At 30.6% G+C, this 27,886-nt stretch overlaps 1 protein-coding gene across 4 annotated transcripts in view; it reads left to right on the top strand.

Annotated features, from left to right (window-relative positions):
• Positions 1–27,886, top strand: part of LOC127700386 (maestro heat-like repeat-containing protein family member 1) — a 52,046-nt gene that overhangs the window by 15,353 nt on the left and 8,807 nt on the right. The window contains exons 15-34 of one of the 4 annotated variants that reach the window (XM_052203829.1): positions 2,258–2,440; positions 2,989–3,044; positions 4,038–4,145; positions 7,161–7,280; positions 7,690–7,812; positions 8,523–8,543; positions 10,361–10,513; positions 11,715–11,846; positions 14,457–14,536; positions 15,485–15,725; positions 16,098–16,208; positions 16,776–16,911; positions 17,536–17,648; positions 19,632–19,784; positions 21,643–21,797; positions 24,026–24,182; positions 24,576–24,713; positions 25,538–25,614; positions 26,671–26,808; positions 27,644–27,764. In XM_052203829.1, coding sequence (XP_052059789.1) covers positions 2,258–2,440; positions 2,989–3,044; positions 4,038–4,145; positions 7,161–7,280; positions 7,690–7,812; positions 8,523–8,543; positions 10,361–10,513; positions 11,715–11,846; positions 14,457–14,536; positions 15,485–15,725; positions 16,098–16,208; positions 16,776–16,911; positions 17,536–17,648; positions 19,632–19,784; positions 21,643–21,797; positions 24,026–24,182; positions 24,576–24,713; positions 25,538–25,614; positions 26,671–26,808; positions 27,644–27,764 — 2,516 coding nt within the window. Of the gene's footprint in view, positions 1–2,257; positions 2,441–2,988; positions 3,045–4,037; positions 4,146–7,160; positions 7,281–7,689; positions 7,813–8,522; positions 8,544–10,360; positions 10,514–11,714; positions 11,847–12,228; positions 12,352–14,456; positions 14,537–15,484; positions 15,726–16,097; positions 16,209–16,775; positions 16,912–17,535; positions 17,649–19,631; positions 19,785–21,642; positions 21,798–24,025; positions 24,183–24,575; positions 24,714–25,537; positions 25,615–26,670; positions 26,809–27,643; positions 27,765–27,886 lie in introns of all 4 variants that reach the window. The other 3 variants (XM_052203830.1, XM_052203831.1, XM_052203832.1) reach the window with 3 other exon arrangements.

Here is a 27,886-nt window from a genome sequence, read left to right on the forward strand (position 1 = left end):
TAGTTACTCTTACTTGACCCAAGTACCAGAATGCTGAACCACTGCGTATGTAACCTGTTCAAAATCATTTGGAGACAAAAGTCAGTAATATCAAAATAGACTATTACAGCTGGAATACACAGTGATTAGATCAATCACTTACTGATTATGTGCAAACACACAGAACATGTAGGATGTACAGTTTCATATTGTGATAAGTTCTCTTTCTTTATTTATGCCATGCACCATAGTTTGGATGCAACTTAACTTTTAAAGTAGTACTCCATCTAAGAAGCAAGTTTTATATCTTAACAAGCGGTTTAGGACTGCAATAGTCAGTGCAATGGATGATTGATCAAAATTAGATATTTTTTTCTTTTTTTTTAAGTTGTGTGTCACATTTAAAAATATTTTGGCCACTAATTACTGTCTGTAAATCCTCATTTTAGGTCATGGAATTTTTTGCAATTTTCACAGTCTTTATGTAGGAATGTTTAGTTTTTGGGTTCAGTTATTCAGTCTTCTTCATTGAAATGAATTTTACTAATTTTGCAATTTCTACTTAAACATCACTCTGAATGGGCATATAAAGAATTTGAAATATAAAATGAAAACCTTTCACCAGAAAAAATGCTTTTGAAAGGTTTTATAATAGTTACTTTGAATGATTAATGCGACACAAGGTTGTTATCCCAATTTAAGAAAATATGACAAAATTGATTACCAATGAGACAGCTATACTCTAAAATCCAAAGGATAAAAAAAATGCCGTCTGTGCAACTACAGATCATTATACAGTCTTCAGACATTGAGCAAAGATCCCATACAAAAAGGTAAGCTTTCAAAAGGCCCTTGTACTATCTTTTGGGGTGTTTAGTGTGCATTTGTGTATAGTGCCCACCCCCTTTATGGTCCAAGAAACGTGAGAAAAAAAGTTTATTGTTTGTATAAGACTTATAGACATTTTCAGAAAAGTTACAGCTCCAAAATCGGCAAACAGGAAGTCTATCGGTAAACAGGAAGTTTTTTAAATGGACACTGATGTCGGAGAATTCCGTACGGAATACGTAATTAATATGAAATTGCAAATATTCTGACAAATGAATAAGAATTTTATTAGATTGAGATAAATCTACATTTAAGTTTGTTTTTTTAAAACCAAATTTAATAAATTGTTTGAGTATCAAGGACAAAATTAAATATCCAAATTAATGTTCTGATTGAAACAATAACATAATTACGAATCAGTCAAATGATTATCATTAACATCATTAGTGTTGTAATAAATTGTTAAAATCTCATTATTTTTATTTTTTGTTTGTTGATTCTAGCTGTTAATCCGGATTATCACACCTCAATCAACGGGTCTAATCGATGTCAAAACAAATCAGTAACAAGTTCACCTGGTTCCTAATTAAATTCGTTCAGGTTACAATTATGGGATTATCATGTTTTCAATCATAATTTCTTGAATAAACAGTTGTTTAAAAGTTACAAAGTAGAAATGTATTTATAAAAATAAACTTCTCATAGACTAAATCATCACTTTACAATATCAAGTCACATGACTGACCCACATGACTGGCGATCACCTGATACATTAGAAAAAATAGCAGTTTATCTTTTCAAAACGAGCGTGGTTTATTCAATTTTCATACACTTTTCTTCTACTCTCCATGATGAACACATACAAAAACAGTAAGTTATGACAACAAGGAACACAGAGGCTAATTTAACCAACAATAAAAGCTTTATTGTGTCTTTATTAAGACATGGCAAATTTCCGGATTGCAAACAGATGGACAAATTTACACAATAAACGTAACTACAGAGATATAAAATGTGTTTTTTTATTTGAATAAAACATGACAAATCAAGAACAATAAGATACATATTACAAATATAACATGTAAAACATAAAACCAATCGAGGTTTTAGCAAAAATATTCCGTACTCTTCACTTCTCCTGGAAATTTCTTTGTCGGAGTTTGGACCTGAAAAAAGACTAAGAAAATGTCTGTAGGCATGTATAACGCGCACCCCTCTTACAAGAAACATGACCCAGGGTATAAATGTGCGCACTATACATACCAAAAGATGGTATACTAAATGCAAACATATTAGAATAGTCCATGTAGTGTATTTGGATTTATTTTCAGTTTAACCCATTTGTTATATTGTTCTTCATAATATTAAAGGTAAATTTGTTTCTAAAAGCAATAAGTGTCAGCCTTATATAAATATGGAAAATATATTACATTAAATGTATAATTTTCAGCCAATATTCCCAAACCAGAAGCTTTGATAGCTAGACTGATGGTTCTAGCCGGACGACCACAGAATGGTCGAAACAGAGGGATACATGTACTCACATTAATGCAGGGACTGGTTCCTAATTTAAATGAAAATCTTGTAGAGCTATGGGACACAGTTATACCTAAACTTATCCAGTATTTGGAAGGTGAGATATTTGAGTATTGTTTACAGTACATGATACAGTAGAACTTGTTTTGAGTAATGACCCCTGAACCTGCTAGGTTCATACCATCCTTAAAAATCGGGGTTGGAAATGCTCAAGTTTAAGTATAAAATATACATACTTTACAAAAAAAAATCAAAAAAATTATCTCTGTGCTGTTGGAAAAAACCATATACATATAAAAGTGGTGAATAGAAAGAAAAACTAAGAACTTCCATGTTTTTAAGGTCATTGTTTACTAAAGCCGGTGGAGCGTAGACATACTTATTTTACCACTAATTGCACCATCAGATTAGATTCTTCAGTGAGCGCAAAATTTGATTAAGTTGAGTTTCTTTAATAGTTTGTTGGACCATAAAATAAATAGCTTTTTAATAACCAAATGTTGAAAAATAATTACCCTATTTGGCCAATCAAATCATGGAATAGTAAAAATTTGTATTTTTGTGTCTACACAATTATAAATAAATGGATGCACCACAATATTTCTTCAATACTTGTGATACTGAACTCTATGGTATATTTTATAGATGCCAGTAAAGAAGATAGTTGGAATCAGAAGAATTGGGAGGATTTGTCTCTTAAGGTATGAAAAATTAGCATTGGTAAAATGTCATTCAATAGTTATAATGACCAGTAGATATCTCATAGAAGTTGTAAGGAGACATGGTAATGTGTTTGCTCTTCTTGGATCTGTTTGTTGCTCATCTGTATGTCCATTGGTCCTTAACATTGTTAGTCTTCCATCCAATCTTCAGCAAATTTTGTCCACTTTATATTCATCCTTTAATCAGAGGACAAAGCTCCAGGTCACAACATGACTTAGGAAGCTGTAACTTGTATAAAACTTGAGTCTTGAATCCAGTCATCAAATATTAAACTCTACAATAGAGCAACTTGAACCCTATTTAATTTCAAGTTCAGAGGTAATTTGTGTCTTGGAGAGAGCTTAATTCCTTTTTTGGTGCCAAGGTAAAAATTTTAAGGTCAAGGTCACAATATGGCTAAGAAACTTGACTATTATAAAAGATCTTTATTAGTACATCATTATACTTACTGGTATTATTTTCATGCATATAATAATAATTTTCCCTCCGTTATTACAATACATATAGTTTAAAAATAAAAAAATAAAAAGATGTGGTATGATTACCAATGTGACCAAATGACATAGAAGTTAACAACTATTGGTCACCGTACGGTTTTCAACGATGAGCAAAACCCATACTGCATAGTCAGCTATTAAAGACCCCTAAATGACAAACGTAAAACAATTCAAGTGAGAAAACTAATGGCTTCATTTATGTACAAAACAATGAACAAAAAAAGATATGATCAGCCAGAATCATGCTTGAAAAATTAAATTCATGTGCTTTTTGTTTAGCAGAAGAATTTTAGATAAACCTTTTGCTATAAAACCAATTTATCTTTCATTACAGAAAGTTTTGCAATGAGTAATTTGGTATGTTGGAATACATTTTATGGTTGATTTGAGTTAGGTCCTTTGTTTAAATTCACCTAGCATGTATATTTTAGTGAACAGGTTATCATGACAAAATTATTGTGCTGTATTTTTTAGTTATTAAGTAAAAGTTTAGATGTAGTAGACAACGAAGAATGGATAGCAGAACTTGGAGAAGTGTTTGGACAACAGATTCCTATGTATAATAATTATCCTGAAGAAAAGGTAAGATACTTACCTATGTATAATAATTATCCTGAAGAAAAGGTAAGATACCTATGCATAATAATTATCCTGAAGAAAAGGTAAGATACTCACCTATGTATAAAAATTATCCTGAAGAAAAGGTAAGATACTTATATATAAATATTGTTCCAAGAAAAGGTTAGATACAGAATATTAGATATCTGTGTGTAATAATTGTCTTAAAGAAAGGGTTAGATACAGAATATTAGATATCTATGTGTAAAAATTGTGTTAGAGCTAATTTCCTAATGCATGTAGATTAAGACTTTGGTTGGCTTGCTTGCTTTGATTGTATAAAAGTTTGCTCGCATTGTTATTAAGTCTAAATCTACATGTATTAGGAAAGAAAAGGTTAGATACAGAATATTAGAGATCCATGTGTAATGATAGCCTTAAAAAGGTTAGATACAGAATATTAGATATCTATGTGTAATAATAGCCTAACAAAGGTTAAATACAGAATATTAGATATCTATGTGTAATAATTGTCTTAAAGAAAAGGTTTTCATTTTCAAATTCATGATAATTATTCTGAGGAAAATATTCACTTTAAGGTTCATTTTTAATCTTTCTTAAATTGAATAAAAGATAGGCAAAAAAAGATACCCATGTGTAATAATTATTATAAAGAGAATAAGTTTTTAAATAAGTTTATATTCTTATGTTCAATAAAAAGGAAAAGTTTCATACCTACAGTGTTATGCAATCACGTATGAATCACCTACAGTTTTTATACGACCGCAAAAAAAATTTTGTGGTCGTATATTGGTATGACGTTGGCGTCGTCATCGTCGTCCGAAGACACATTAGTTTTCGCACTCTAACTTTAGTTTAAGTGAATGGATCTCAATGAAATTTTACCATAAGGTTCAATACCACAAAAGGAAGGTTGGGATCGATTTTGGGGGTTATGGTACCAACAGTTAAGGAATTAGGAGCCAAAAGTGGCTAAAAATAAGCATTTTTGTAACTTCCAGACATAAGTAGTGTGTAAGTGTATGGATCTCTCTGACATTGTACCACAAGGTTCCATATCACAAAGGGAATGCTGGGATTGGTTTTGGGGGTAATTGCCTCCAAATTTTAGGAATTAGGGGCAAAAAAGGGGCAAAAAACAAGCATTTTTCTAGTTTCATGACAATAACTTGTGTGTAAGTCTATGGATCTCTCTGACATTGTATCACAAGGTTCCATATCACAAAGGGAATGCTGGGATTGATTTTGGGGGTAATTGCCTCAAAATTTTAGGAATTAGGGGCCAAAAAGGGGCAAAAAACAAGCATTTTTCTAGTTTCATGACAATAACTTGTGTGTAAGTGTATGGATCTTTATGAAATTGTACTACAAGGTTCCATATCACAAAGGGAAACTGGAATTGAGTTTGGGTTTAATTGCCCAAAAAGTTTAGGAATAAGGGGCCAAAGAGAGGCCAAAAATAAGCATTTTTCTAGTTTCCAGACAATAACTTGTGTTCAAGTGTATGGATCTCTCTGAAATTGTACTGCAAGGTACCATACCACAAAGGGAAGGCTGGGATTGATTTTGGGGGTAATTCCCTCAAAATTTTAGTAATTAGGGGCCATAAAAGGGCAAAAAAACAAGCATTTTTCTAGTTTCAGGACAATAACTTGTGTGTAAGTGTATGGATCTTTATGAAATTGTACTGCAAGGTTCCATATCACAAAGGGAAAGCTGGGTTTGAGTTTGGGGGTAATTGCCCTAAACGTTTTGGAATTTGGGGCCAAAAAACAAGCATTTTTCTAGTTTCCAGACAATAACTTGTGTTCAAGTGTATGGATCTCTCTGAAATTGTACTGCAAGGTACCATACCACAAAGGGAAGGCTGGGATTGAGTTTGGGGGTGATTAATCATAAGGGGGTTAAAAAAATCGGGGGGGGGGAATTTTTTTTTCCTTTTTTTTCTTTAAAATTTTCCATTTTAAATTGGTTTTTTCTGATTTATATATAAAAGCAAATAATAATGATATGGTTTGAATAGGTAAATTAAAAATTTTTTAAGTTCTTAGACCACTTTCATTCTGTGTGAGAAACCTATGCTGTGTCAAATATTTAATTACAATCAAAATTCAGTGCTGTATCAAGCTTGAATGTTGTGTCCATACTTGCCCCAACTGTTCAGGGTTCAACCTCTGCGGTCGTATCAAGCTGCACCCCAGCATTTTATTTGCTAGATATTTCATACAATTACACATTTATTTTATATCATTGGAATATGAGAATGCTTCATAACAAAAAAAATTAGCCAAATAAACAAATTAACCTGTGATTTTTCTGTTTCTATTGGTACCAAGTTGAATGAAATCCAACAAGAAATTACAAAACAATATTTTATTGAAAAAAAGAAGTTTTACATGTAATATATTACAAAAAATTGAAGGTGACAAAACAACTGTGGGTATAATAAATTTCCAGAAGAAAAAGTTCATATTTTCATGTGAAGTAAGAAAACAAGGTTAGAGACCTGTTTATAATAACTATTCTGAAGAAAAGTGTAACAATTGTTTGGAAGAAAAGGTTGGATATAAAAACTGAAAAAAATATGTATTGAGTACAGGTACAGATGACAGCATCCAAAATGTAATAACACAATGTACATGTAGCTGAATCTCTGTATAATACACGTAGTTGTCTGATAAAAGATAAGATGAGTATGAAATTTTGGTTCCTCTACCTCATTAGCCAGTGCTTTGGTGCTAGCATGCTTTAAATGTTACAGTTTGTCTATTACAGTTTGTCCATGAATTTTCATTTATAAATGATATGATTTGGCTTTTAGACCCATTTGATATTTATGCTCTTAAGCATGGAATTTTTTTCCTTTCTAAACTTTGATCTTGAGCATACCTATTAATGGAAGATAATGCCTAAAGGATCTTGTTGTGGACACAAAATCAGTATCATATATTGTTTTTAATTTATGATACTTTTTAATTACTCAGATTATGATGTTGACATGTTTTTTTTATATTCCAGAACTTCATGTATAAATGTCTTGGTGTGATTACAAGAAAATCAACAAAGAAAGATTTTGTAGGAAAACATTTAGATTTAATATTTGGTTCAGTGAAACATACAGATCAGACAGAGAGGGAGGTAGGTCCATTCAATTTTTAAAGATTAATTTTATTGAAAAATGTTGCTAAACTGTTTGCATCAGTTAACTTAGTTTAGGACTGTTTTTATCCTTCTGTGGAACAACTTTGGAATTTTTTTTAATTTATCATTGGATTTGTTATCACAAAATAAAAGAAGATTGATTTTGACTCTTTTCTGTGTTTTTTTTTCTTTAAAGGATGAGTTTCATAATTTCCTGAAAAATATGAAGTGTTCCCTTTTTTGGGGGGTAACCTGTAAGTTATGCTTTGGATTTCTTATTGGGTATATCTTTGATTTCTGTTATTGACAGGACAGTGCCTTTTGCTATTAAAAAATGTATAGTCTGTAATATATATTGTGTATTTACTGGGATGTAACCATTATAAAATACAATTTATATTTACAGGGATGTGCTATAGCCATGGGTTTCTGTGCGGCTTCACATTTAGATGCTGTACTATCCAAATTAGAATCTGTTGCCAAAACAGAACTTCAGCAAAAATCCTCAGGATTGTTTAGTTTTATGAAGGTACATGTATAATTTTTTTTTTCAATATGTTAAATTAGAGCTGTTTCACAATAGCAAGTTCATTAAAAATTGATTTGTTTGCATTCTAAAATTGATCAAACCTTACAATTAAAATTCGTATCTGCAGACTATGCCAAGAGCATAGTTTTAGTCTGGTCCAATAAAATATTGAGATTTGATTTTACAAATTATATATCAGTGTTTCAACCTTATTTACCGGTACAATACATGGTTGAATTCCTAACAAGAAAACTTTCGTAAAACATATAAATGCAGAAGAGCACAAATTGGAAGGGATTTAAATTGGGGAAGGTGAGCCATATGGTTAATTTGAATTTATCCTTAAATTCCAAATATTTGGATTTTATGGTTTTCCAGGCATAAATGGCTTTAGCCAGATTTTGCACAACTTTTTGGAAATTTTGGTTTTAAATGCTCTTCATCGTTGTTATTGATTTTGGCCTTCAAACTGTGGTTTGAGTGCCGCTGATGAGCCTTATCTGACATATTGAATTATAAGCCTATTTGTGATGAGTTTTCCATAATGCTATTAGCTAGTCTCATTAGACTTACAAAATTATTTCTCAGACTTAGCGATGTTTACAATTAATCATGCAAAGTTTAAAACAGGTCACTTATAAAGAATATTTTGATTGGAAAAACAATAAAAAATAGTTAACACACTAACAAAAAAATGTGTTTTGAAATAGATAGGGTTTGCTGCAAACAAGGTTAGTAAATCTGCTTCAGATATAAATCTAAGCGCACTTGATATAGAAAAAAATATTATTAATGTAATAATGACCATCTTTTCTTCATGCTCCTGTCTGACGTATAACATTATGTTTCATGCATGTTGATGATATGAAATTTTATAAAACTGACAGCCACAAATTTGCAGTAAATATAAGCTTATCTGATTTATAAGTACTTCTTTTGTACTGATCTTTATGGCACAGTTTATGGTTTTTACTACTTGTTCTCTCAGTGACCAGTTTGATAACATTTATTATTACTTTTTTCTTAAATTTCCTTTGATCTTTCCATATGATAATTTTTCATCTCGCACTACTCGAGTGATATTGATTTCTTTCAATTGAGTAGCAAGAGAATGTTCGACGTCATGAACTTTTGTCATTGATGTTGCTTGGGAAAACAGCCATAAACAGATTATCAATGACCTTTCAAACTTGAGGATGTAACCCTTCGATGGGATTGTAGCTGAAAACACCCTCTTGTTTGAAAAACCATTGAATATCTATAAGGAGGAATTTCGTCCTACTATATAGATCTCTTTGATTTTTTTCTGTTTAATTTTATGAAATTGCTATAAAACTTGTCATCTCTTGTTGACTGTCTAGAAGCTACAATATTGTTGATACATTATTTAAGGAATGACTGTAATATTTTTTCTGTCTATGAAGAAATAACATCCAAAATGTGGTGCACACTGAATAACCCGCATAGTGTGCACCACATTTTTGATGTTATTTCGAATAGACAGAAAAAATATTACAGTCATTCCTTATAATTTAATTCTAAATTCCATTTTAAATCAGAGTAAATCATGAAAAAACCTTGATGACGTCACGGTCACATGACAAAATTATATCCATGACCTGATAAATAAAACACTGTCAGCCAATCAGAAAACACGTTACATCCAAAATTAAATTATTATTCATGGGATACCAATTTTAGGGGATTTCATTCATGAACCACAAAATTAAAGGTTCAACAAAGTACAAATTTTCTGTACGCATGTATAGACCTTGGCAAAACCAAAAAGTCAAATATCCATGAAAATACAATTTTTCCTCAATCCATGAAAATTAGTACCCATGAAAATAAATAAATTCACAGTATAATGTAAGATTCTTCTCATACTCACACTGACCTTTTGGTTGATACTTGTTTCAAATACTTTTTTTGTACAGTTCTTTTATAATGTATATTTTTGCCAACTCTTTTATGAAACTTCACTCCACTCAATCTCTCCATAGGTTTATTTGTTGGGGCAAACCCAGTGTGCTTTCTATAAAAACTGTTGAATGAAAATAAAATGTGTAACTATTCTAAAACATCTAAAATGGCAAAGATTTTCACTTGGTGAGTGGTGTCTTTATAAGATTGGGACTGCTGTTACAATAAGGCAATGTGGTATGATTGCCAATGAATCAATTATAAGTACAGTAGTCATAACTTGGTAGCCTGGTTAAATATTTTTTGTTTAGAAATTTCAAATACTCGAAGGAAGGCTGTTGAGGACTAAAAGAGTATTAACTATGATCCTAGATAATGGTAGTCAGTGCTTTCAAGTTGGTAAATTTGGAAATTATTAAGAAACTAAGGTTCCAACTCCCTTAGACAAAGTTGACCTTAGCTTCTCTTGTATTCAAGTAGATATACATCCTTGGACTTCAAAGTTTTGTGTTTTTGAGGCTTCCTGATAAAGGTTAATCCAAAAAAAGCGCTTCAGATGCACCAAACTTATAACATGTTATTTTCTTTGTAAAAATAAAGCTGATAAAATGGTTTCTATTTATAGGGTGAGAAGTCGGAAGTAGATATCGAAAGGACAAAAGCAACCCTGATGTTGTGTTATGGGTTTGTAGCATTGTTTTCTCCAGTATCTCTCATTGTGTCCAGAATGGAAGCTACAATCCTTAGAAGTATCCAGCCTTACTTTGCTAATGTTAAGGTAATTATTTTTTGGTGTCATTGTAATCACACATTTTGATTAAATTGTAATTCTGTAGAAGTTGTAAGATACTTAAAGTACATTTTTTTTGGAAAAGTATAACAATACTGGTAAATGTAATGATGAGACCTTTTTGTTATACTGATATGATGCATTGTGGTATAGTTTATTAATGTAAGAAAGAAGTTTGAAGGCAACACATAGACTACAACCATAATTATTGAACTGGGTGTTTACTCATAGTGTTTCAATGTCAGACCTGCCAACCTTCACGATTTATTGGGGATTTCCCCCATGAAAGGTGTTGACCTGAATTTTGAAAATTCTTTATTATATAACTAAATATCTCAAAACAGGTATTTAAATGAGATAAAAAAGAAAAGGATTTAAGCACATACATACTCATTCAAACAATATAAGAGTAGATTAAAACACTTATGACAATACAACAGAGGCATAAGGTCTTCTTGCTCTTAAACCCCCAAGGGTGACTGGGGAATAGAAGTATGGTCACCATTGGTCTTCCTCCAACCGGCAGTAAAACCTGTGCCTAAGTGGGGCGTCCGTTTGACTGTGCGGGATGTACAAATTTGCAGCCATGTCCGGTCAGAATGGGGACGTTAAATCCGATGCCTCGTGTAAAGAGAGTGCCACGCTCTTTGCACGTTAAGAACCCTTGCAACAACTCTTTGAGGGGTCCGTAGGTGACCTGTTGCAAGGCTAAATTTCTGTCCCTATCCAATATACCCTCATTTCCCGTGGCAGTCTAAATTTCTCCGACCTTAATCCCTTAATCTATTACAGAACCTACCTATTGTATTTATTGTTAACTTGTTCTCGTCCTGAATATGCATGAAATATTTGCCACTGGACGTTAAGCAACAAACAATCAATTAATCAATCAATCTTGCTCTTAAAATCGCCCATGGAGATTTTGAAAAGTAGGCATGTATGCAATGTGTTGAAACCTTATCGTGATAGTTAGGTAAAAAACACTGACTAAATTGACAACTCAAGTATTGCTTGACAAATAGAAGCGAGCTTGCCACAGTGATACAGATGAAGGGTATACACATTTGGAAAAAAAAAATGTTTATTTTTGGTACAATAGATTTTTAAAGTGGATATATTAAATTGGATTAAACAGAAAAAACTGGATATTACATTGAAATGAAATTTGTTGACTAGTATTTACTTACAGGAGGCCCACAATCTAGATCTTAGAAGATGTTTAATCAGGACAATCGAATTAATTGGAAAAGCTTTTGATCCTAAGATAATGAAGAAATCTCATTCTTTCATACCAAAGCAAAAATTCATATCTTCAGTTAAGGTAATTTTGAATTGTTTTTGTTTTTATGGTAATCTTTTGTAAAATGGAGAAAGAAGAGGTTTTTTTTTGTTTTCTGTGTGTTTTTCAATTCTTTTTAAGATAGATTTATGTAGATTTTAGACTGAATGATATAAGTAATTTTCAATTTGTGTTTTTTAATTTTTAATATATTAACCAAACTGGTTTATTCAAATTTTAACTTTTTTTTAAATTTCATTTATAAGACAGTACACATTGGATTTTAATGTAAAGTTAATGAATATTGAAAATTCAGACAAAAGATTCGTTCTTGAGAAAATCTTTTCTTTTCTCCATTTTCATGGAAAACCATCAATTGCATGTTGTATTTTCTTTATGTATTTATTTTAATTTGGTTTGTCAGGATACATCAGTTAAACAAAACCTAATTCGCACGCTCGACTTGATTGGTGATGCGTTACACCCAGATCATCTTAAAACAACATATAATTTTAGTAACCGTGGCGAGTTTATTACTCATCTGCAGGTATATACTGGATCTGTTTTCCTCATTCACTGTTTCAGAATCTAAAGGATTATGGGTAATTTGGGAAATGAAAATAATGATATGTCATTTGTTGGATATCCATTGTTTAGGATGTTATTAGCCAATCACAATATTTTGGTGTTCACTTATAAAAAATTACCCAGAATTCTTTAGATTCTGAAACAATGAAATGCACATTATCAAACCATTATCACAAACCTTTGTCTAAGAAATATACCAATCCTGGCTTTATTGACTAAACCAATCTTGATTAATAAATATAATTCTACAAACTGTATTGTTATTTCTCATTTAATAATAAAAAAAATTCTATAAACTGTATTGTAATTTCTCATTTAATAATAGAAACAATACTATAAACTATATTGTAATTTCTCTTTTAATAATACATACAATTCTATAAACTGTTTTTTAATTTCTCATTTAATTGTAAAAACAATACTATAAACTATATTGTAATCTCTCATTTGATAATGAATACAACTCTATAAACTGTATTGTAATTTCGTTTAATAATAAAAAAAATAAATCTATAAAATGTACTGCAATTTCTCATTTTGGTTTAATACTTTATTTAGCCTCTTTCTGTAAGTGTAAAAATACATTAAGTTATTACATTAAGCCAAAATACAATTTATTATTCTAATCCTTGAAATGAATAATAAGTTATCTCCCCTGGATAAATCAAGAATTTTTCATTTGCAAATAAATCTGTGAATCTATTGTATAACTTAAGCTTGTCTTTCATATCCCAAAATTATATTTTTGCCATTGTATGTCTAAAATAAGATAAATGGGTTCCTAGTTTTTTTTTAATTTTTGCAAAATTTAAAAACATATATATATTTATAGTAAAATAAACTAAGCATAATATATACTAGAGGACATTCCCCATAGATTTTTCTTGTATTCATAGTTTAACAGTGTGTATCTATCTTACACACGTTAACATTCTATCCATCATATGTTACTGTCAGAATTGGTTCTATAAATACAAGATCCGATTAACATTAAATTCCGTGGCCATCATTCGCTTTGTGATTTTTTTTACTATGTCCGAATTCTTATGTTTTAGTTGTTTAGAACTAATATTATTAACTGTACATTTATTTGTGACATTTTTGAAATTCACACTTCAATTATTCTTTTGAAATTAAATAACTAAATTACTAAAAAATAAAATACATGTACTATCATTTCATTAACATCCTTTGGTACTGTTATTCAGTAAAAATCCTTTCCTTTAAGAAACAAACAAAACTTGACATGACCAACTTTCTGCTTCTCTGGAAAAAAGATTTTTTTCAAGATTTGTTTTTGTTTAAGAACTGTGTGTTAAGGGAAATCAATGACAAATAAGCAGGCAAGAATGATTTCTTTGGACACAGGCATTTTATTACACAGTATTTTTGTATGATACTAGTAAAGAAAAAATTTATACGTTTGAATAGCTATGTAATTGATAAAGCAGACTTTCATTTATCATATTATAAAACATTTGCATCAAACCATTTTGTTTTTCTAATTATTGTCAAATTTTCAATTTACCCTTTCAATACCATGTTTCCCACCACAGCACAGTTAATACATGTCTGTACATGTTTCCACGTATGTTTGGGTGATATAAAGCTCAATTGTCTTTACCATTGTCGCACATTTTTATTAATAAACATTGTATTAGGAAACTGGAAATTACTGAAAAGTTATTGACCTTTTTACATCATATACAAAGACAGAATGATCATAATAGTTTTATAGGTAGTCTTGGAATAATTATGGCAATGTAAAAATAAGATATGAGTTGTAATTTTAAAGAACTATTGAGAGAAAATTACTTTTGATATATACAAGACAAAATTTCATATTGTTTATATTACAGACAAAATGAAGGCATTTTTTACAGACATTATTTTATAATGTACAAGAAACAAACAAATATAGTACTTTTTATAGACAACGAAAATTGGTTCTCATGAAAATAATTGAATCCTCAATATGTGGAAAATAATAACAAACTTAAAAAATATTTGACAACAGGCAGATTATATGACTTCCAATGATTATTCAATGCTTGAATGTTGTAGAGTTATATGCAGATGGAGAGTACAACATCATTAACCAATGAAACGAGAGCTTTAGCAATGAATGCTTGTTCAACATTAGTGTATCCTTATATGAATAGATATTTCTGTTGGTTGTCTTATCATAAGCCTAAAAACAAATATATTTTGATCAAGAGAAATGCTACAGTAATTTGACATCTGTTATGATAGATACTGAATAAGGATGTAAAGACTGTTTAAAAACCTTTTAAAAAGACTACAAGCAATACCTTTTCTAATACTGTTTAATAATTTGTATAAACTGAAAATTTAAACCTTTTGCCAAGATTAAAAAATTACATCTGCATTGGATAAATTAAATTGACAAATAAAAGAATAATTGGATCTGTCTAAAGCTCAGTACAATTTCTCAGATAATTTTTGAACATTTTAGACTTGAAATTTAAATGAATTAAAAATTTTCAGAAAAAGTTTATATTGTTCATATAATCTCTGGTAAAAAAAATAACTTCAATTTAAATCAAGGCTTTTCCATATTGAGGACATGAAAATTTTATGCAGCAAGAATTCTTTAAAAATTGTCTTAAAATCTTGCCCAGCAAACAAGATTGCAATTGGTAGTAAAGGGACATCGGAATATTACACCCATTTATGCAATCATTAAGTCTGCTGGTCCAAATGTTGGTGAAATACATGTAGTTTTATTTGTTTGCCTCTTTAAATCTTTTGGATGTCCCAACTGTCTAACCTTTATGGCCCCCACTACGTTATATATAAAATATATTATTGCAATTAATATAGGCTCTAAAATAGTCCCAGTTAAGAATTACTCTTAATGACTGTAACTATGGAACTATTGCAAATTGTCCGGAAGCATCCACTGTTAAGGTCCACATATAATTATTGAAAAATAAAGATGGAATAATTTTGGAGTCACTCATTTAAAACAAATTCTTTAATTGACTCAAAGTCATGCATAAAAGCCGGAAATCTTTCAATCATAAAAATTCACAAATTACTTATACATGAAAAAATTCTTAACTCATTAGTAAACTGGATCCCCGTTTATCCGAGGCAGAAGAACTTGATCTTGTGAAAACCAGTATAGACTGTATATATCCACTGCCACCTGGTGGTCTTCCAGTATCAAAGAAGGCAAAAGAAGAATCTTATGACAAGACATTGGAAGCTGAAGTGCTGATGTCAGCAACGTTTGATGCTTTACATGACTTACTTAAAGAAATACTCCTCAAAGATCTCACTCCTAATGGACTAAATACTATATTCAAGGTAAGAGATTACTAAGCCTGATGGGACCAAATTTGAAATACATGTAGTTTTATCATCTCTTTCTTTTCTGTCAATTCATTTCAAAATTTATTTTCAGTTTGATGTATGACAAAATCACAAACACACACTTATACACCGAAGAAATGCATATGTATTGTAGATTTTATTTGCTAAGCTTATTTGCCCTTTGAACAAAATTGTCAAATTTATCCTTTGAACTGAACAGCATATTATTTCTAATGATTTTAAAGTTAATTCAGACAAAAAAAGAATGTTAAACATTTTTTTTTTTATTTTTCATTGTATTTATTGATTTTCTAATTAACTAAAGCATGATTTTTGTAGGATTTATTTTTGTATTTTCATTTTCAGCAACTGAGTAAATGGTTTCTTTCTCTTGAAGAGTATGAGCGAGAAAGGAGTTTAACAACACTTCTAATTGTTGAAACCTTTTTGTTAGAAAATATGGAACCAAGTTCAAATGTAAGTAGATCTGATTTTTTAGATGTGACTGTCACAATGTTGTACCAATTTGGAAGGTAAAAACTTGATATTGATTTATTGAATCAATTTTCTGCTTAATTTCCAACCTAATACCTGAATTTGAAAAAAAGTATAAAGTATTCCCCCCACGATCACAAAAGTTACTGTGGATTTAGGGAAGGACTGGACAGGTTTACACCTGTATCCTACAATGTTATACTGTGCTATATATAAATATATATATGTATACTGGCATTGACTGTTGACTGCAACTAAACTCCTTGCCATTATATACTGTAAATTCAGAAATTATTGCGATTTTTGAAGTCTGAAAAAAAAATGCGAGATTAATTATTGCGATTTCAGGAAAAGTGTTATACAGATATTTATATCAGATATCAGAACGCAAGTTCTTATTATTGCAATACTCACCCATTCCCATTATATGCATATATAAAAACATGGCAAAAAATTCTGAATTACTGTCACGTGGCATTGAAAGAATAATGAATGGAAAATCAAATTAATTTAGCCTATCAAACATGAAATAGATAAAATTGATTTCAGAATATAACAGATTTTCCTACTGAATGTGTCATCCTTGCCAAGTTAGTGCCTAGATGTACAGATCCTAATATAAAAGTTAGACAGATGGCTATGGACTGTGTTCAGTGTACACTTAGAATTGCTTCAAAAATAGCAGGTAAACAAAACAATATATCATACTTGATAATCTCTGTTATGATATGTAACATTATTATAATATTATTGTTGTTGTCATCACAAAAATCATTTGCTAAGAATAGATTAAAGAAACAAATTTAGAACTCCTTGATGGGACAACCATCCACCAGAGTCCAAATGACGTAGATTTAATCAACTTTACCCTATAGCCTTCAACAATGAGCAAAACCCTTACATATAGTCAGCTACATTACAAAATGTGAAACAATTCAAGCCAAAAAACCAACAACCTAATTTATGACAAAAATCTAAAAACAAATATGACAGACAGCAACTAATGAATTACAGGCTCCTGTCTTGGGACAGGCACATATATAATATGGTTAAATGAGTTTGTGCGTGCTCAACCCTCCCCTAACCTGGTAAAGTGGTGTAAAAGCACAACATATTAACAAACTGTAACAATCAGTTGGAAAATCAGTTGTACTCCATACTTATAAATCAAAAATTGAAATAAAAAAGCTGTAGACATAAAATTTCAGGAATTAGAATTTATTTAATTTTTTTAAGTATGAAGGATTGGATGGGATGGGAGATATTTAAAATATTATGATTTGTATATTGATATTTTAATATTTTGTAGGCAATTCAATGGACCAGCCAGATCAGATGATTGATGCTCTGTGTACACTTAAAGAAAGGCTAGAGAAAGATGATCCAAATGTTTTATTCAGTGTTATAAATGACCTTGCCAAGGTAAAGCATTATAATTTATGGAATAACTTAAAGGGAAACTTCACAAAAAAATGAAAAACTAATATTATGTTCATTATGTATAAAAAAGCACAAATCCAAAAATATTAAGATGATAAGTAAAAAATCGTGAATTTTCCCTTTAAGAAGAAGGAATTTTACATGGAATTATATGATATACCATACCCATGAAACACTGAAAAATCTCTATACTAGAATATGAAAATAACAGGGTTTTATTGCTGCTCCTCATCATGATGGTTGCCAAACATTTCAACAATGAATATATAGTCTTCACCAACAAGTTTAAGATAAACCTTAATACTACACAAATTTTCAACGCTATGGCTTTTTCAAGGCATTACATTATTATTTTCTTCATATTTTTAAAAATATACACCTTGTTGAGTGTTAAACAGTGACCTGTCGCTTTCACATCATTGTCCTTTGGTCTTTTATATATAAGAGAAGTTAGAATAATTTTTTTTCCAATTTAAGGGCCCATGAAGAATTTTTTATTCCAATTTAAGGGCCCATGAAGAATTTTTTATTCCAATTTAAGGGCCCATGAAGAGCAAAGTAATTTATTACAATGATTTTGATAATTGTCCAACTCTATGAAAGACAATTCTTTCATCCTGGTTATAGCTTGAAAACATATCCAGACTAGGGACTTCATTAGTCAATAATGCGAAGGTACAATTGAGATTTTTTTGTATATATACATGCTGAAAACCCATTCCATATTTCATTTAACAATTGTGGAATCACCAGAGCAAGTATGATTCAAATGTGTGCAGTAGTTTACAGTTATCATACCTCTACTCTAAAAGTGGGGCTATGTTGCAATCACCTTGTCTGTCCATCTGTTCATCCAACAAATATTTTCGTCACACTTTTCTCATGAACTATGCAACAGAATAACTTCATATTTGGTCAGCAACTTGACAATGATGAGTTATAAGGTATGATTACTTTTTGGATTTGTGGGAAAATTACTTCTTGTTTTCAGATACAGTCGAACCTCGTTGTGTCGAACTCGGTTGTGTCGAAAACTCGGATGAGTCGAAGTAATTTCTTGGTCCCGGTAACATTCCCGTTTGATCAATGCATAATAACCTTTGATGAGTCGAACTCGGTTGATTCGAATACTCGGTTATGTCGAGTAAATTTTATAGTCCCTTCAATATAAGATTAATGTAAATTGACCCCGATGTCTCGAAGTTCGAAAGTAAGAATTTTCGAAAGATACAGACCTAATGATAAAAACTCAAATCGGATGTATTTCTTATGTAACCTAATCATTTTCAAAAGAGATTAAAGCTAAGTAAACATGCTTGTTTGTATAACAGTTAAATTGACATGTTTTTATGGTTGCCGGTAATTAACACCTTTGTTGATTGTTCAAGCGGAACTTTAGTGTGTTGAACATATTTTACATGAGATAAAAACGAAACGAATTTAAATGACAATAGCCGAGATTAAATCAATCGTTAGAAATAAAACTCATTAATTACAATAAATAAAGGTTTAAGACAATTATGATTAATTCATGATAATTTAATGTACAGCAGACACCCTCATCAGAAACCGTTCAGAACTTATTTCGTTCCGCAAATGATTTCATAATTTATAGTGACTGACCTTTATAAATATTTGTGTAGACTATTGATTTTATTTGGGCATGATTTGTATCTGTTCTTGTGTGTTTGATTATTATGAAGGACCAACGATGGCGATTGCATACACAATTATAAAGTGTGTCATATCGAAAAAGGCACACTGTTCAAAGTATCTAGTTTACGCAAATCTCATACCGTATTTCTACGACACACTCGACCTCGGATGAGTCGAACCTCGGATGAGTCGAATACTTTGATCTGGTCCCTTCGACTTTGACGTAACGAGGTTCGACTGTACTTTGAATTTAGACTGAGGGTATGCTTAGCAAGACAATGCATGCATTCCTGTTTTATTTATTTTTAGGTAATTGCTAAAAAGTTACCAAGTGGTCAACTGATAGAATTTTTAGATGTGTTGCAAGAAGGGTTATTGGATCCACAGTCACACAGTTCATCTGGGGCATGTGTTGTATTAAATGGCATTCTTAAAGCCAGAGGCAGTGAAGTATCAAAACAGGTATGTAATATTTCATTAATACAGCAATAAAAAAGCTTGACACAATGTCTCCAAAAAAGTTACAAATTTACCTTTATATATGTAGTTGACATCCTCATATAGAAAATCTTTATATTTGAGGATATGTGGCCTTGTAATATGGGTGGATTTTAGTTAAGGTTAGGTCACAAAGAGAATACATGTACTATTTTTGTGCAGTAAACAATAAGGAATGGGCAGACTTGAAAAGGAAACTACTGTCGAACATTTACACTTCTGCTGAAATAAGTATTTGTTGAAATTCATTGGTATATAACCTTTTTTGTAAACAAGTATCACAAGTCCTTAATTTTTTTATCAGTTACGATGGCTTGAGAGTATTAGAACTTAAAGTAGAAAAATCTAATTTTGGCATTTTTTGAATTTTGGAGTAAGGTGAAAAACTTTAAGGGGTCACTATTCATCTAAGATCAAAATCAGCTGTCAGAACAGCATTTATAAGAAAGCGTAGTAAAATAATCCAAATGAAAATATAGGTCATCCATAACAAATATATTTAACTTTAAACACAAATATTTGATTTTTTTTAGGAAAAGAAAAAATAATTTGGTTCTTAAAAATAAGTAATTTGGAGCCACAGATAAATATGCATGGCTATCAATACCTGTTATACATCATATACCAATCAACCTAATAGTATATATTAAATTTTCCCAATTTTCCATCTTTGATAAAAGCTCACTTCTCGTCATCATAGGATGAAGTCCGGTAAATGCACCTACATAAGGCTTTGATCATATGTATTTCTGCTTAATTATATACAAATTGTATCAAGTTTACTATAAATCGATTCACTGACAAATCATAAATATGTATGCAGGGTCAGGTTATCACATATTTATGAAAGGAAAAAGTGATCTATTAATAGACCACTTATAAAGGGATTCCAGATAATCCCAAAAAAATTTTATTTCAAGTCAGAAATAAGTTTTGTAAGCAATAATATGATTATCGTTAGCTTTAGGAACAGTATTATATATATCACTAGATATTTTCGTAATAAAGGATTTTTCTTTAAAATTTGACATGCAGTGATGATAAGAACATTTCCTATGAATAAAATAGCAGACGAAATATTCACGGAAGTGTCAATTACGGAAGTAAATGGGAGTGGACAGGTTTACCGGACGGGCGGAATTACCGCACACTACTGTAATTGTTGTGTGTCAAAAAATTGGAAATAAAAATGACAAACTTCATAGTTTAACGACAAAAAGGCAAATGATCCAACATTTTAATCGATTGAAACTATCATTTTAAAATTAATATATTTTTACAAGACCCAATATATTTTTATCTATATGGTACTCCCATGTGTGACATTTTGTGCAGTGGGTATGCAATTTTATACCAGAGCCACTTTAAAAAAGACAGTTTCACTAGTAATTGATTTTGTCCCGTTTTCATATAAAAGTGCCTAGAAGCAACACTTTTTAATATTCAGAGTAAACAGGAATTGACTTGTTAAATCAGCAGTTAGCAATTTTTACCCTTGTTTGACAAATCTAGTCTTTGAAACCTTCTGCATAATCTTCTTACATTTTCAGCTTAAGATATATACCAGAACTATGAACAACTACAAATCTGAGGGGGGTTTTTAATAGTTCTTTTATCAATTAGCTTTAAGTAACTAGTGAAATTAATAAATCATCAATTTTGCAGCTTTATTTCTTGGGAAAATTGTCAAAATTTCATAAAGAAATTACAAAGTTGTTAGAAGTTTCTGCAGATTTATGTCTTTGTAGAGTACTACTAGTTACAAAGTTTGCTAATTTAATATTAACTCCTTAAATATTTAACTGAACTTTTTTCATTGCAGGTCTCCAGTATAATTGGTTATCTTCATGATAAGTTAGGTCAGATTGAGTTTGATCAGACCAGAACTGGTACATTAAGATCTGTTAGAACATTGTCGTCACATCATCTCACTAATGTATTAAAGGCTTTACTGAGTTATCCATTGCCTTATGATAGGTAAGAGGCTAATCTCTAGAGCACATCATCTCACTTATAAACGGACAAAATCATGAAACTTAAAATTGACCAATGCACCTGAAATATGCTTAAGGTCAGGCCAACCTTAAAAATATGTTTGTTTGCAGTTTTCCGACTGTACCTTTAGACTGAAGGGTCGGTAGGTAGGAAAAATATTTTATTTTATCAGCCAAAATGAAGTTTAAACAAGCAGTTACACAAACCAAGTTTCTTGTGAAGAAATTTTTTTTAAAACAACAAACACTGAAAACCAACATGAAATGAAAAGGCATTTTCAGATAAAAACTTTTCAACCAAAATTGAAACTATAACATGGTGTGATTATCCAATTTATGACATTATTAAATACTAGTACTGGAACACTTATAAGATCTTATAAACAAGGAATGACTAGAATTGTTTTAAAGAAATTGTTTACTGACATATGCTTCTTTACTAGAAAGTTTTCATGAGTAGAGTATTTTCATTAGGAAAATGTAGTTATCAAAGATTCATAAGACAATGTAAGAGTGTTATCAATAAAAAAAATTAACCATTGAATCTTTCTCAATTGAAAAAAAAAAAAAAACTTGAAAAAATATATTTGACATCTGACTGTTTTCATAAATCTAACAATATTTAATTATATGTAATAAGGTTATATTTTGAAAGATATGTTGATGTGATCAGGATTTAATTAAAACCAAAAAAAAATCTTAAGACTTCAGGGTGAAATCAATAGCACCCCTTTAAAAGTAAATGGTCTGTACTGAAATGTTTTGACTGCATAAAAAAATGGCAGCATAGCTCCTAAGGACATGTTTTAATTCAATTCACACAAGCCACACTGTTTGGGTATATTTAATATTGTAAGAGGGAGAAGAATTGCAATGAGTGGGGTAGCTCCCCTTATCCTAAAGGAGCATACTCATTGCAATAGAAGATAGATTTAACATAGAGAAAGTATATTTATTTTTACAAGCCAACCATTCATTTTCTTTACATCTTTGTGTAGTTTCTGTGGCTTCTTATAGATTTGGCATTGTCTATCGATTATAAATTTCAAATGCGCCCTTCCTGGCGTGTTTACAGGTATCCATGAAGTCATGGAGAAGTGGTTTCATCCTTGTTGTCTTCACAACGTTTTATAGAAACTATGGCATACTTCAGGCTGCTGTCAAATTGTTTAACCACTGATATTGGTTCCATAAAGTCAGGCTCAAGAGATTCTGTACCCGATCTGTTTGAGATTGAAACGGTTATCGTGTCGGTTTTATGAATATCCGCTGCATCATGCGTTCTCAAATCGTCAATGATATCTGTCTGAATCTGTATAAACAGTTTACTATTAAACTTTTTTGGTTGTTATTTGTTTTAAAATTGACAGAAAACGACAGCGCAAAGTACTCCTCCATGTCTTCATCGATACCTGTAAACAATCTCCATGTGCTTTATTATTAAACAGTCCCATGTACGCTTGACAAGAAGGTAAGAAAAACCGAACTTGAAACGTGTAATCGACCCAGACTTTAAATCAATTCCGGAAACGACTAGAAGTTCCTGATTGCGTCAATAGAAAAATAAAAATAATTTCTTCAAATTAAAAGCAATAAAATTTTCACAGTCGGGCGGATTTTCGAGGGTCGGTCGGTAAACTGCAAACAAACAATATTTTAATTTAAGCCTCATATGAAACCTGCAAGACAGACATGATTGTTGATTATTTTACAGCTTTTCTATAAAAGCATGCAAAGCAAACCTTTGATCGACTTGCTTGCTATGTTTGCTTGGATGTTTGTAAACAAAAGGGTAGGCGGAGTTTCAGTCTGTTTAATATATACTGGTATTTGATTGGACAATACAAATTGATACAATGTGAAACTTAACATTTAAATGAAGTTAATGTTTATTGGCCAATCAAATTCCAGTATATAGTAAACAGACTGAAATAGACTACCTACCTGTTGTTTACAAACATCCAAACAAACATAGCAAGCAAGTTGATCAAAGGTTTGCTTTGCATGCTTTTATAGAAAAGCTGTAAAAAGAGTCCCTGATTGAATTTATGAGTTGAATGCAAATTTTCTGTAATTTTGAAGGAAAACAATCAAAATCATCAAGTTAAATATCTACAAAACAGCAGCTTCTCTAGAAAAATGGAAATTTACAGTAATTAATTAATGATTCCACAGTATACAACAACTGTAAACATGTAATTTCAATTTCAGCAATATAGTAGCAATATGGCAGATTCTATCTCAGGATCCCATGTTAACATCTGGTTTCACTGATCAGATGTTGGACATGCTTCAGAGACAATTACCATATGAAGAAAAACAAGATGGAGACAGAACTACAAAAATTGCTACACAACAACCATTAGCTGTAAGTTTTTCTGTTGTTATCATTACCAAACAAAATTATTTTTTTTATGTTAATTGACCTATAATTGCTTATATGAATTAAATCCACATCAGATGTAAAAAAAAAAAATGTCTTGCCATGTAACATAGCATTCAGTATCTACAGTGTTATTATGGTACTGTAAACTGTAATTAATGTTAAAAGTTAAAAATATGCTAAAAATTTTGATATTATATTGAATTTCCTCTAAAATGTCTCAATGGATTTCAATGAAACTTAGGTATGGTGTTTGATAGTAGATGTGACACATAAATACAACTGGTTTTTTTTTACCTATTGCAGGTACATGTATCTTATGCTTTAAATGTTAAACTTGATGTTGAAGATGTGACATCTTATTTTTTTCTTTTGCAGGTTACTTGTGCTTTAAAAATTATATTTGATGTTGAAGAATCTGAAGAGGTGATTAAGAAGAATTATCACAGATTTTTTTCTTCTCTTCTTATAAGAATTGGTTCCTCTATCAACTGTAAGCCTCCAAAACCTGTTGTGGTAAGTCGGATCATCAGCTTTTTCATACACCTACTCTAGGAATGGGGTAATATATTGCATTCACCTTGTTATCCCTTTGTCCTTTCTTCCAACATATATTTCTGTCACACTTTTCTTGCAATCACCTACTTCCTGTTGTTTGGTACTTTGAATTACGATTGGGTTAATGCTCAGCATGACAACATGTGCAACTTCTAGTCGGTTATGTTTTTAAAATTTTAAATACGGTTTATTTTTTGCAATTTTAATGACTTTGAGAAATGTTTCTTTTAAAAGGTGCAATGAAAACAATGAAAACAACGGTAGTATAAACAAAGACATTACTTTATTTATAATTGGTATACAAACAAATTCAGATTCTTGAGCATATACTAGATTTGAACATGCAAGCAAAAATATAACAGGATATATTGGATAACTTTCATTGAGGCAGGAACCAAACAGCTCAGTTATAAGAAAAAACACCAAGAAAACTATATTTATACATTCCTCAATGATAGGCAAGCTTTCATTTCATATGTTAAGCTCTGAAAATTTGTAGGCTTTAGTTACTGATTGTGCATGTAATATTAATTACTTCATGTTCAACACCAAAAGTCAAATAGTAAAAATGTGTTTATCTGTTTGATATATAATACAAACATGTTCACAAGTCAATATCAATCTACTTATTTACTTACAGTGTTTGACTGAAATTTCTATGAAATAATGATAAAGCATTATTCTTGATGAACTTTTGTTATGAACAATTAAATCCAAAATGTTTTGGATCTTATGTTTGCCTATTTTAATCCTTTTTATTATTGTCTGATTTCTGTTTTTAGGAGGAAAAAGAAACTAAACCCAAAGAAAAAAAGAAATCTGTTCCACCTCCATCATCTAAAGTTCCAATTCCTAGTCTGTAAGTCAAATACTGTAAATTCAGAAATTATTGCGAGGTTTTAATTATTGCGAAAAATGCGACAGAGTTGTAAACGCAATAATTTAAACTCGCATTTTGAAATATTTTATATGAATTAAACATGATTTTTCTCAAAATCGTAAAAATTAAAATCGCAATTAAGTCTAAAATGACAAAATCGCAATAATAAATGCACGCAATAATTTCTGAATTTACAGTATTAATGTTCCTCATCTATAAGTTAAATATTTCTTTTACTAAAGTGTAGATGTTACTGTGCCTAGTCAGTAAGTCACATGTTTTTATTCCTATGTAAGTTAACATATTCTTGTTCAAAGCCTGTAGGTTTAGGTTTTTTGTTGAAAAGTCTGCTTCCTATACTGTAAGTCAAATGTATAGCCTTGTAAGTTAAATGTCCCTTACCCTTTTCTATAAGTCAAATCTTCCTGTTCTTTGGCTGTAAGTCATATGTTGTAATTTTGGTCTGTAAACAAATTCATTGCTTATAAGTAAAATGATCCTATTCCTAAAATCCTTAACCAACAACTAGGGCAAGATGAAGAACATCAAGTAAAAAGCTGTTCCTTTGATATATTGGTTATTTCCTAGTAGTTCTTCAAATTTTGTCATCCATAGCCTTTCATTTGATATTTTAAGACCAATACAAATGAATGACCTCACAATGTGTTTTTTTAACAAAAAGATCATTATTGCACATTTATCAAATTAAAATAGAAATATATTTCCTGTGATTTATTTTCAATTTCAATGCAAGATTCAGAAATTTTGAAAAATCTTGTGCCCCATGCTTCTCTCAAAGACAATTTGCCGTTATAAATGTACAACAAACCATAAGTAACTGTATTTTGTTTCTTAAGTCAATGGATGCATAATTTGATACATCTTAAAGATTTTGATGAACAGATATTTTATTGCAACAAGAACCATTGTACAGAACTGGACATGCTGAAATTCAATTCAATGGAATTTTCAGCTGGTCACGTTTTTCACATTTAGATCTTAAATTACAATAGTGTGTACGATTTTAATATGTAGGGCAGCTGTAGAGGCATTTCGGTCATTTCTACAGAGGTCAAAGTCTGACGACATTATAGAGGGACTGGACAAAGAAGATTGTTGGGAAATGTTTGAAGATGAAGAAAGGTATCCTGAAAGTGTCACCATATTGTGCAGGTACATAATGATTCCATAAAAGAATTGTTACAGATATTGGGTTGTTTTATACAGCCTAGTTTTTACAAAGGAGAATTTTCATATTTTCATATCCAAAAGAATGTTTTTTGTCATATATTGAATATAGTACACAGATGTTACTCTTATACTTTTATAATACTTTTAAATGCTACTGTTAATTGAATGAGATTTTATGCTTTATTTATTTATTTAAAGCCCTCTGAAAACACAACATCAAATAAAACTTTTTGTACAGCTCTTTTAAATTATCGTATGCGACTAATGAGATTCATTGAGCACTCATTTCCTAAAACTACCTTTTACCCTGTTTATGTTAGTAATATGCAGCAAAATCTAGATAGTGCTAGGAAGTTAAAATGATATAGTACAAACAAGTAATACAGGTTTGATAAACTCCATACTCATACATATAGTTACTGTAGAGTGTAGATTCATTATTATTATCGGGATATCAAGTTTCATGGATTTCATGGATTTCATGGGTATAGGTGAACCACGAATTTAAGTGTTCAATAAAGTACAAATTTTTTATACACTTGTATGCAGACTTTTGTAAAACTATGAAATCCAATATTCAGGAAATTCTTTTTATCCTTAATCCACGAAAATTGGTACACACGAAAATAAATGAATCCACAGTACCACATTATGTGTATTACACTGTGCAAATATTATATGGGATATTACAAGTTAAACTTTACACTGTGCAAATATTACATGGGATATTACAAGTTTAACTTTAAGTTAAAATATTTGTGTACTAATAATCCATAGTGTTAGACTGGTTTTTTTTAAAATATATTTTTTTCTTCAGATATTTAGTAGAAAGTGCAGTAGGAGGACCATACATATCAAAGATAGTTACATCTATTGCTTCAAGCTTGTCAAGTTTGTATGACCCTCAGAGAGTTACAGTTGCTGCTTTCTTTTCAGAGGTAATTGAAAATATTGTAAATGAAAGAACACATGCCAAAATAGTCTGTTGAAATACATAGAAAATAATCAATATACTATCTGGGCTATTTCCACAAAGTCTTCATCAATGAACTAGCAGTGC

This window comes from Mytilus californianus, unplaced genomic scaffold (genome assembly GCF_021869535.1).
Source record: "Mytilus californianus isolate M0D057914Y unplaced genomic scaffold, xbMytCali1.0.p SCAF_5, whole genome shotgun sequence".
NCBI lineage: Eukaryota > Metazoa > Mollusca > Bivalvia > Mytilida > Mytilidae > Mytilus > Mytilus californianus.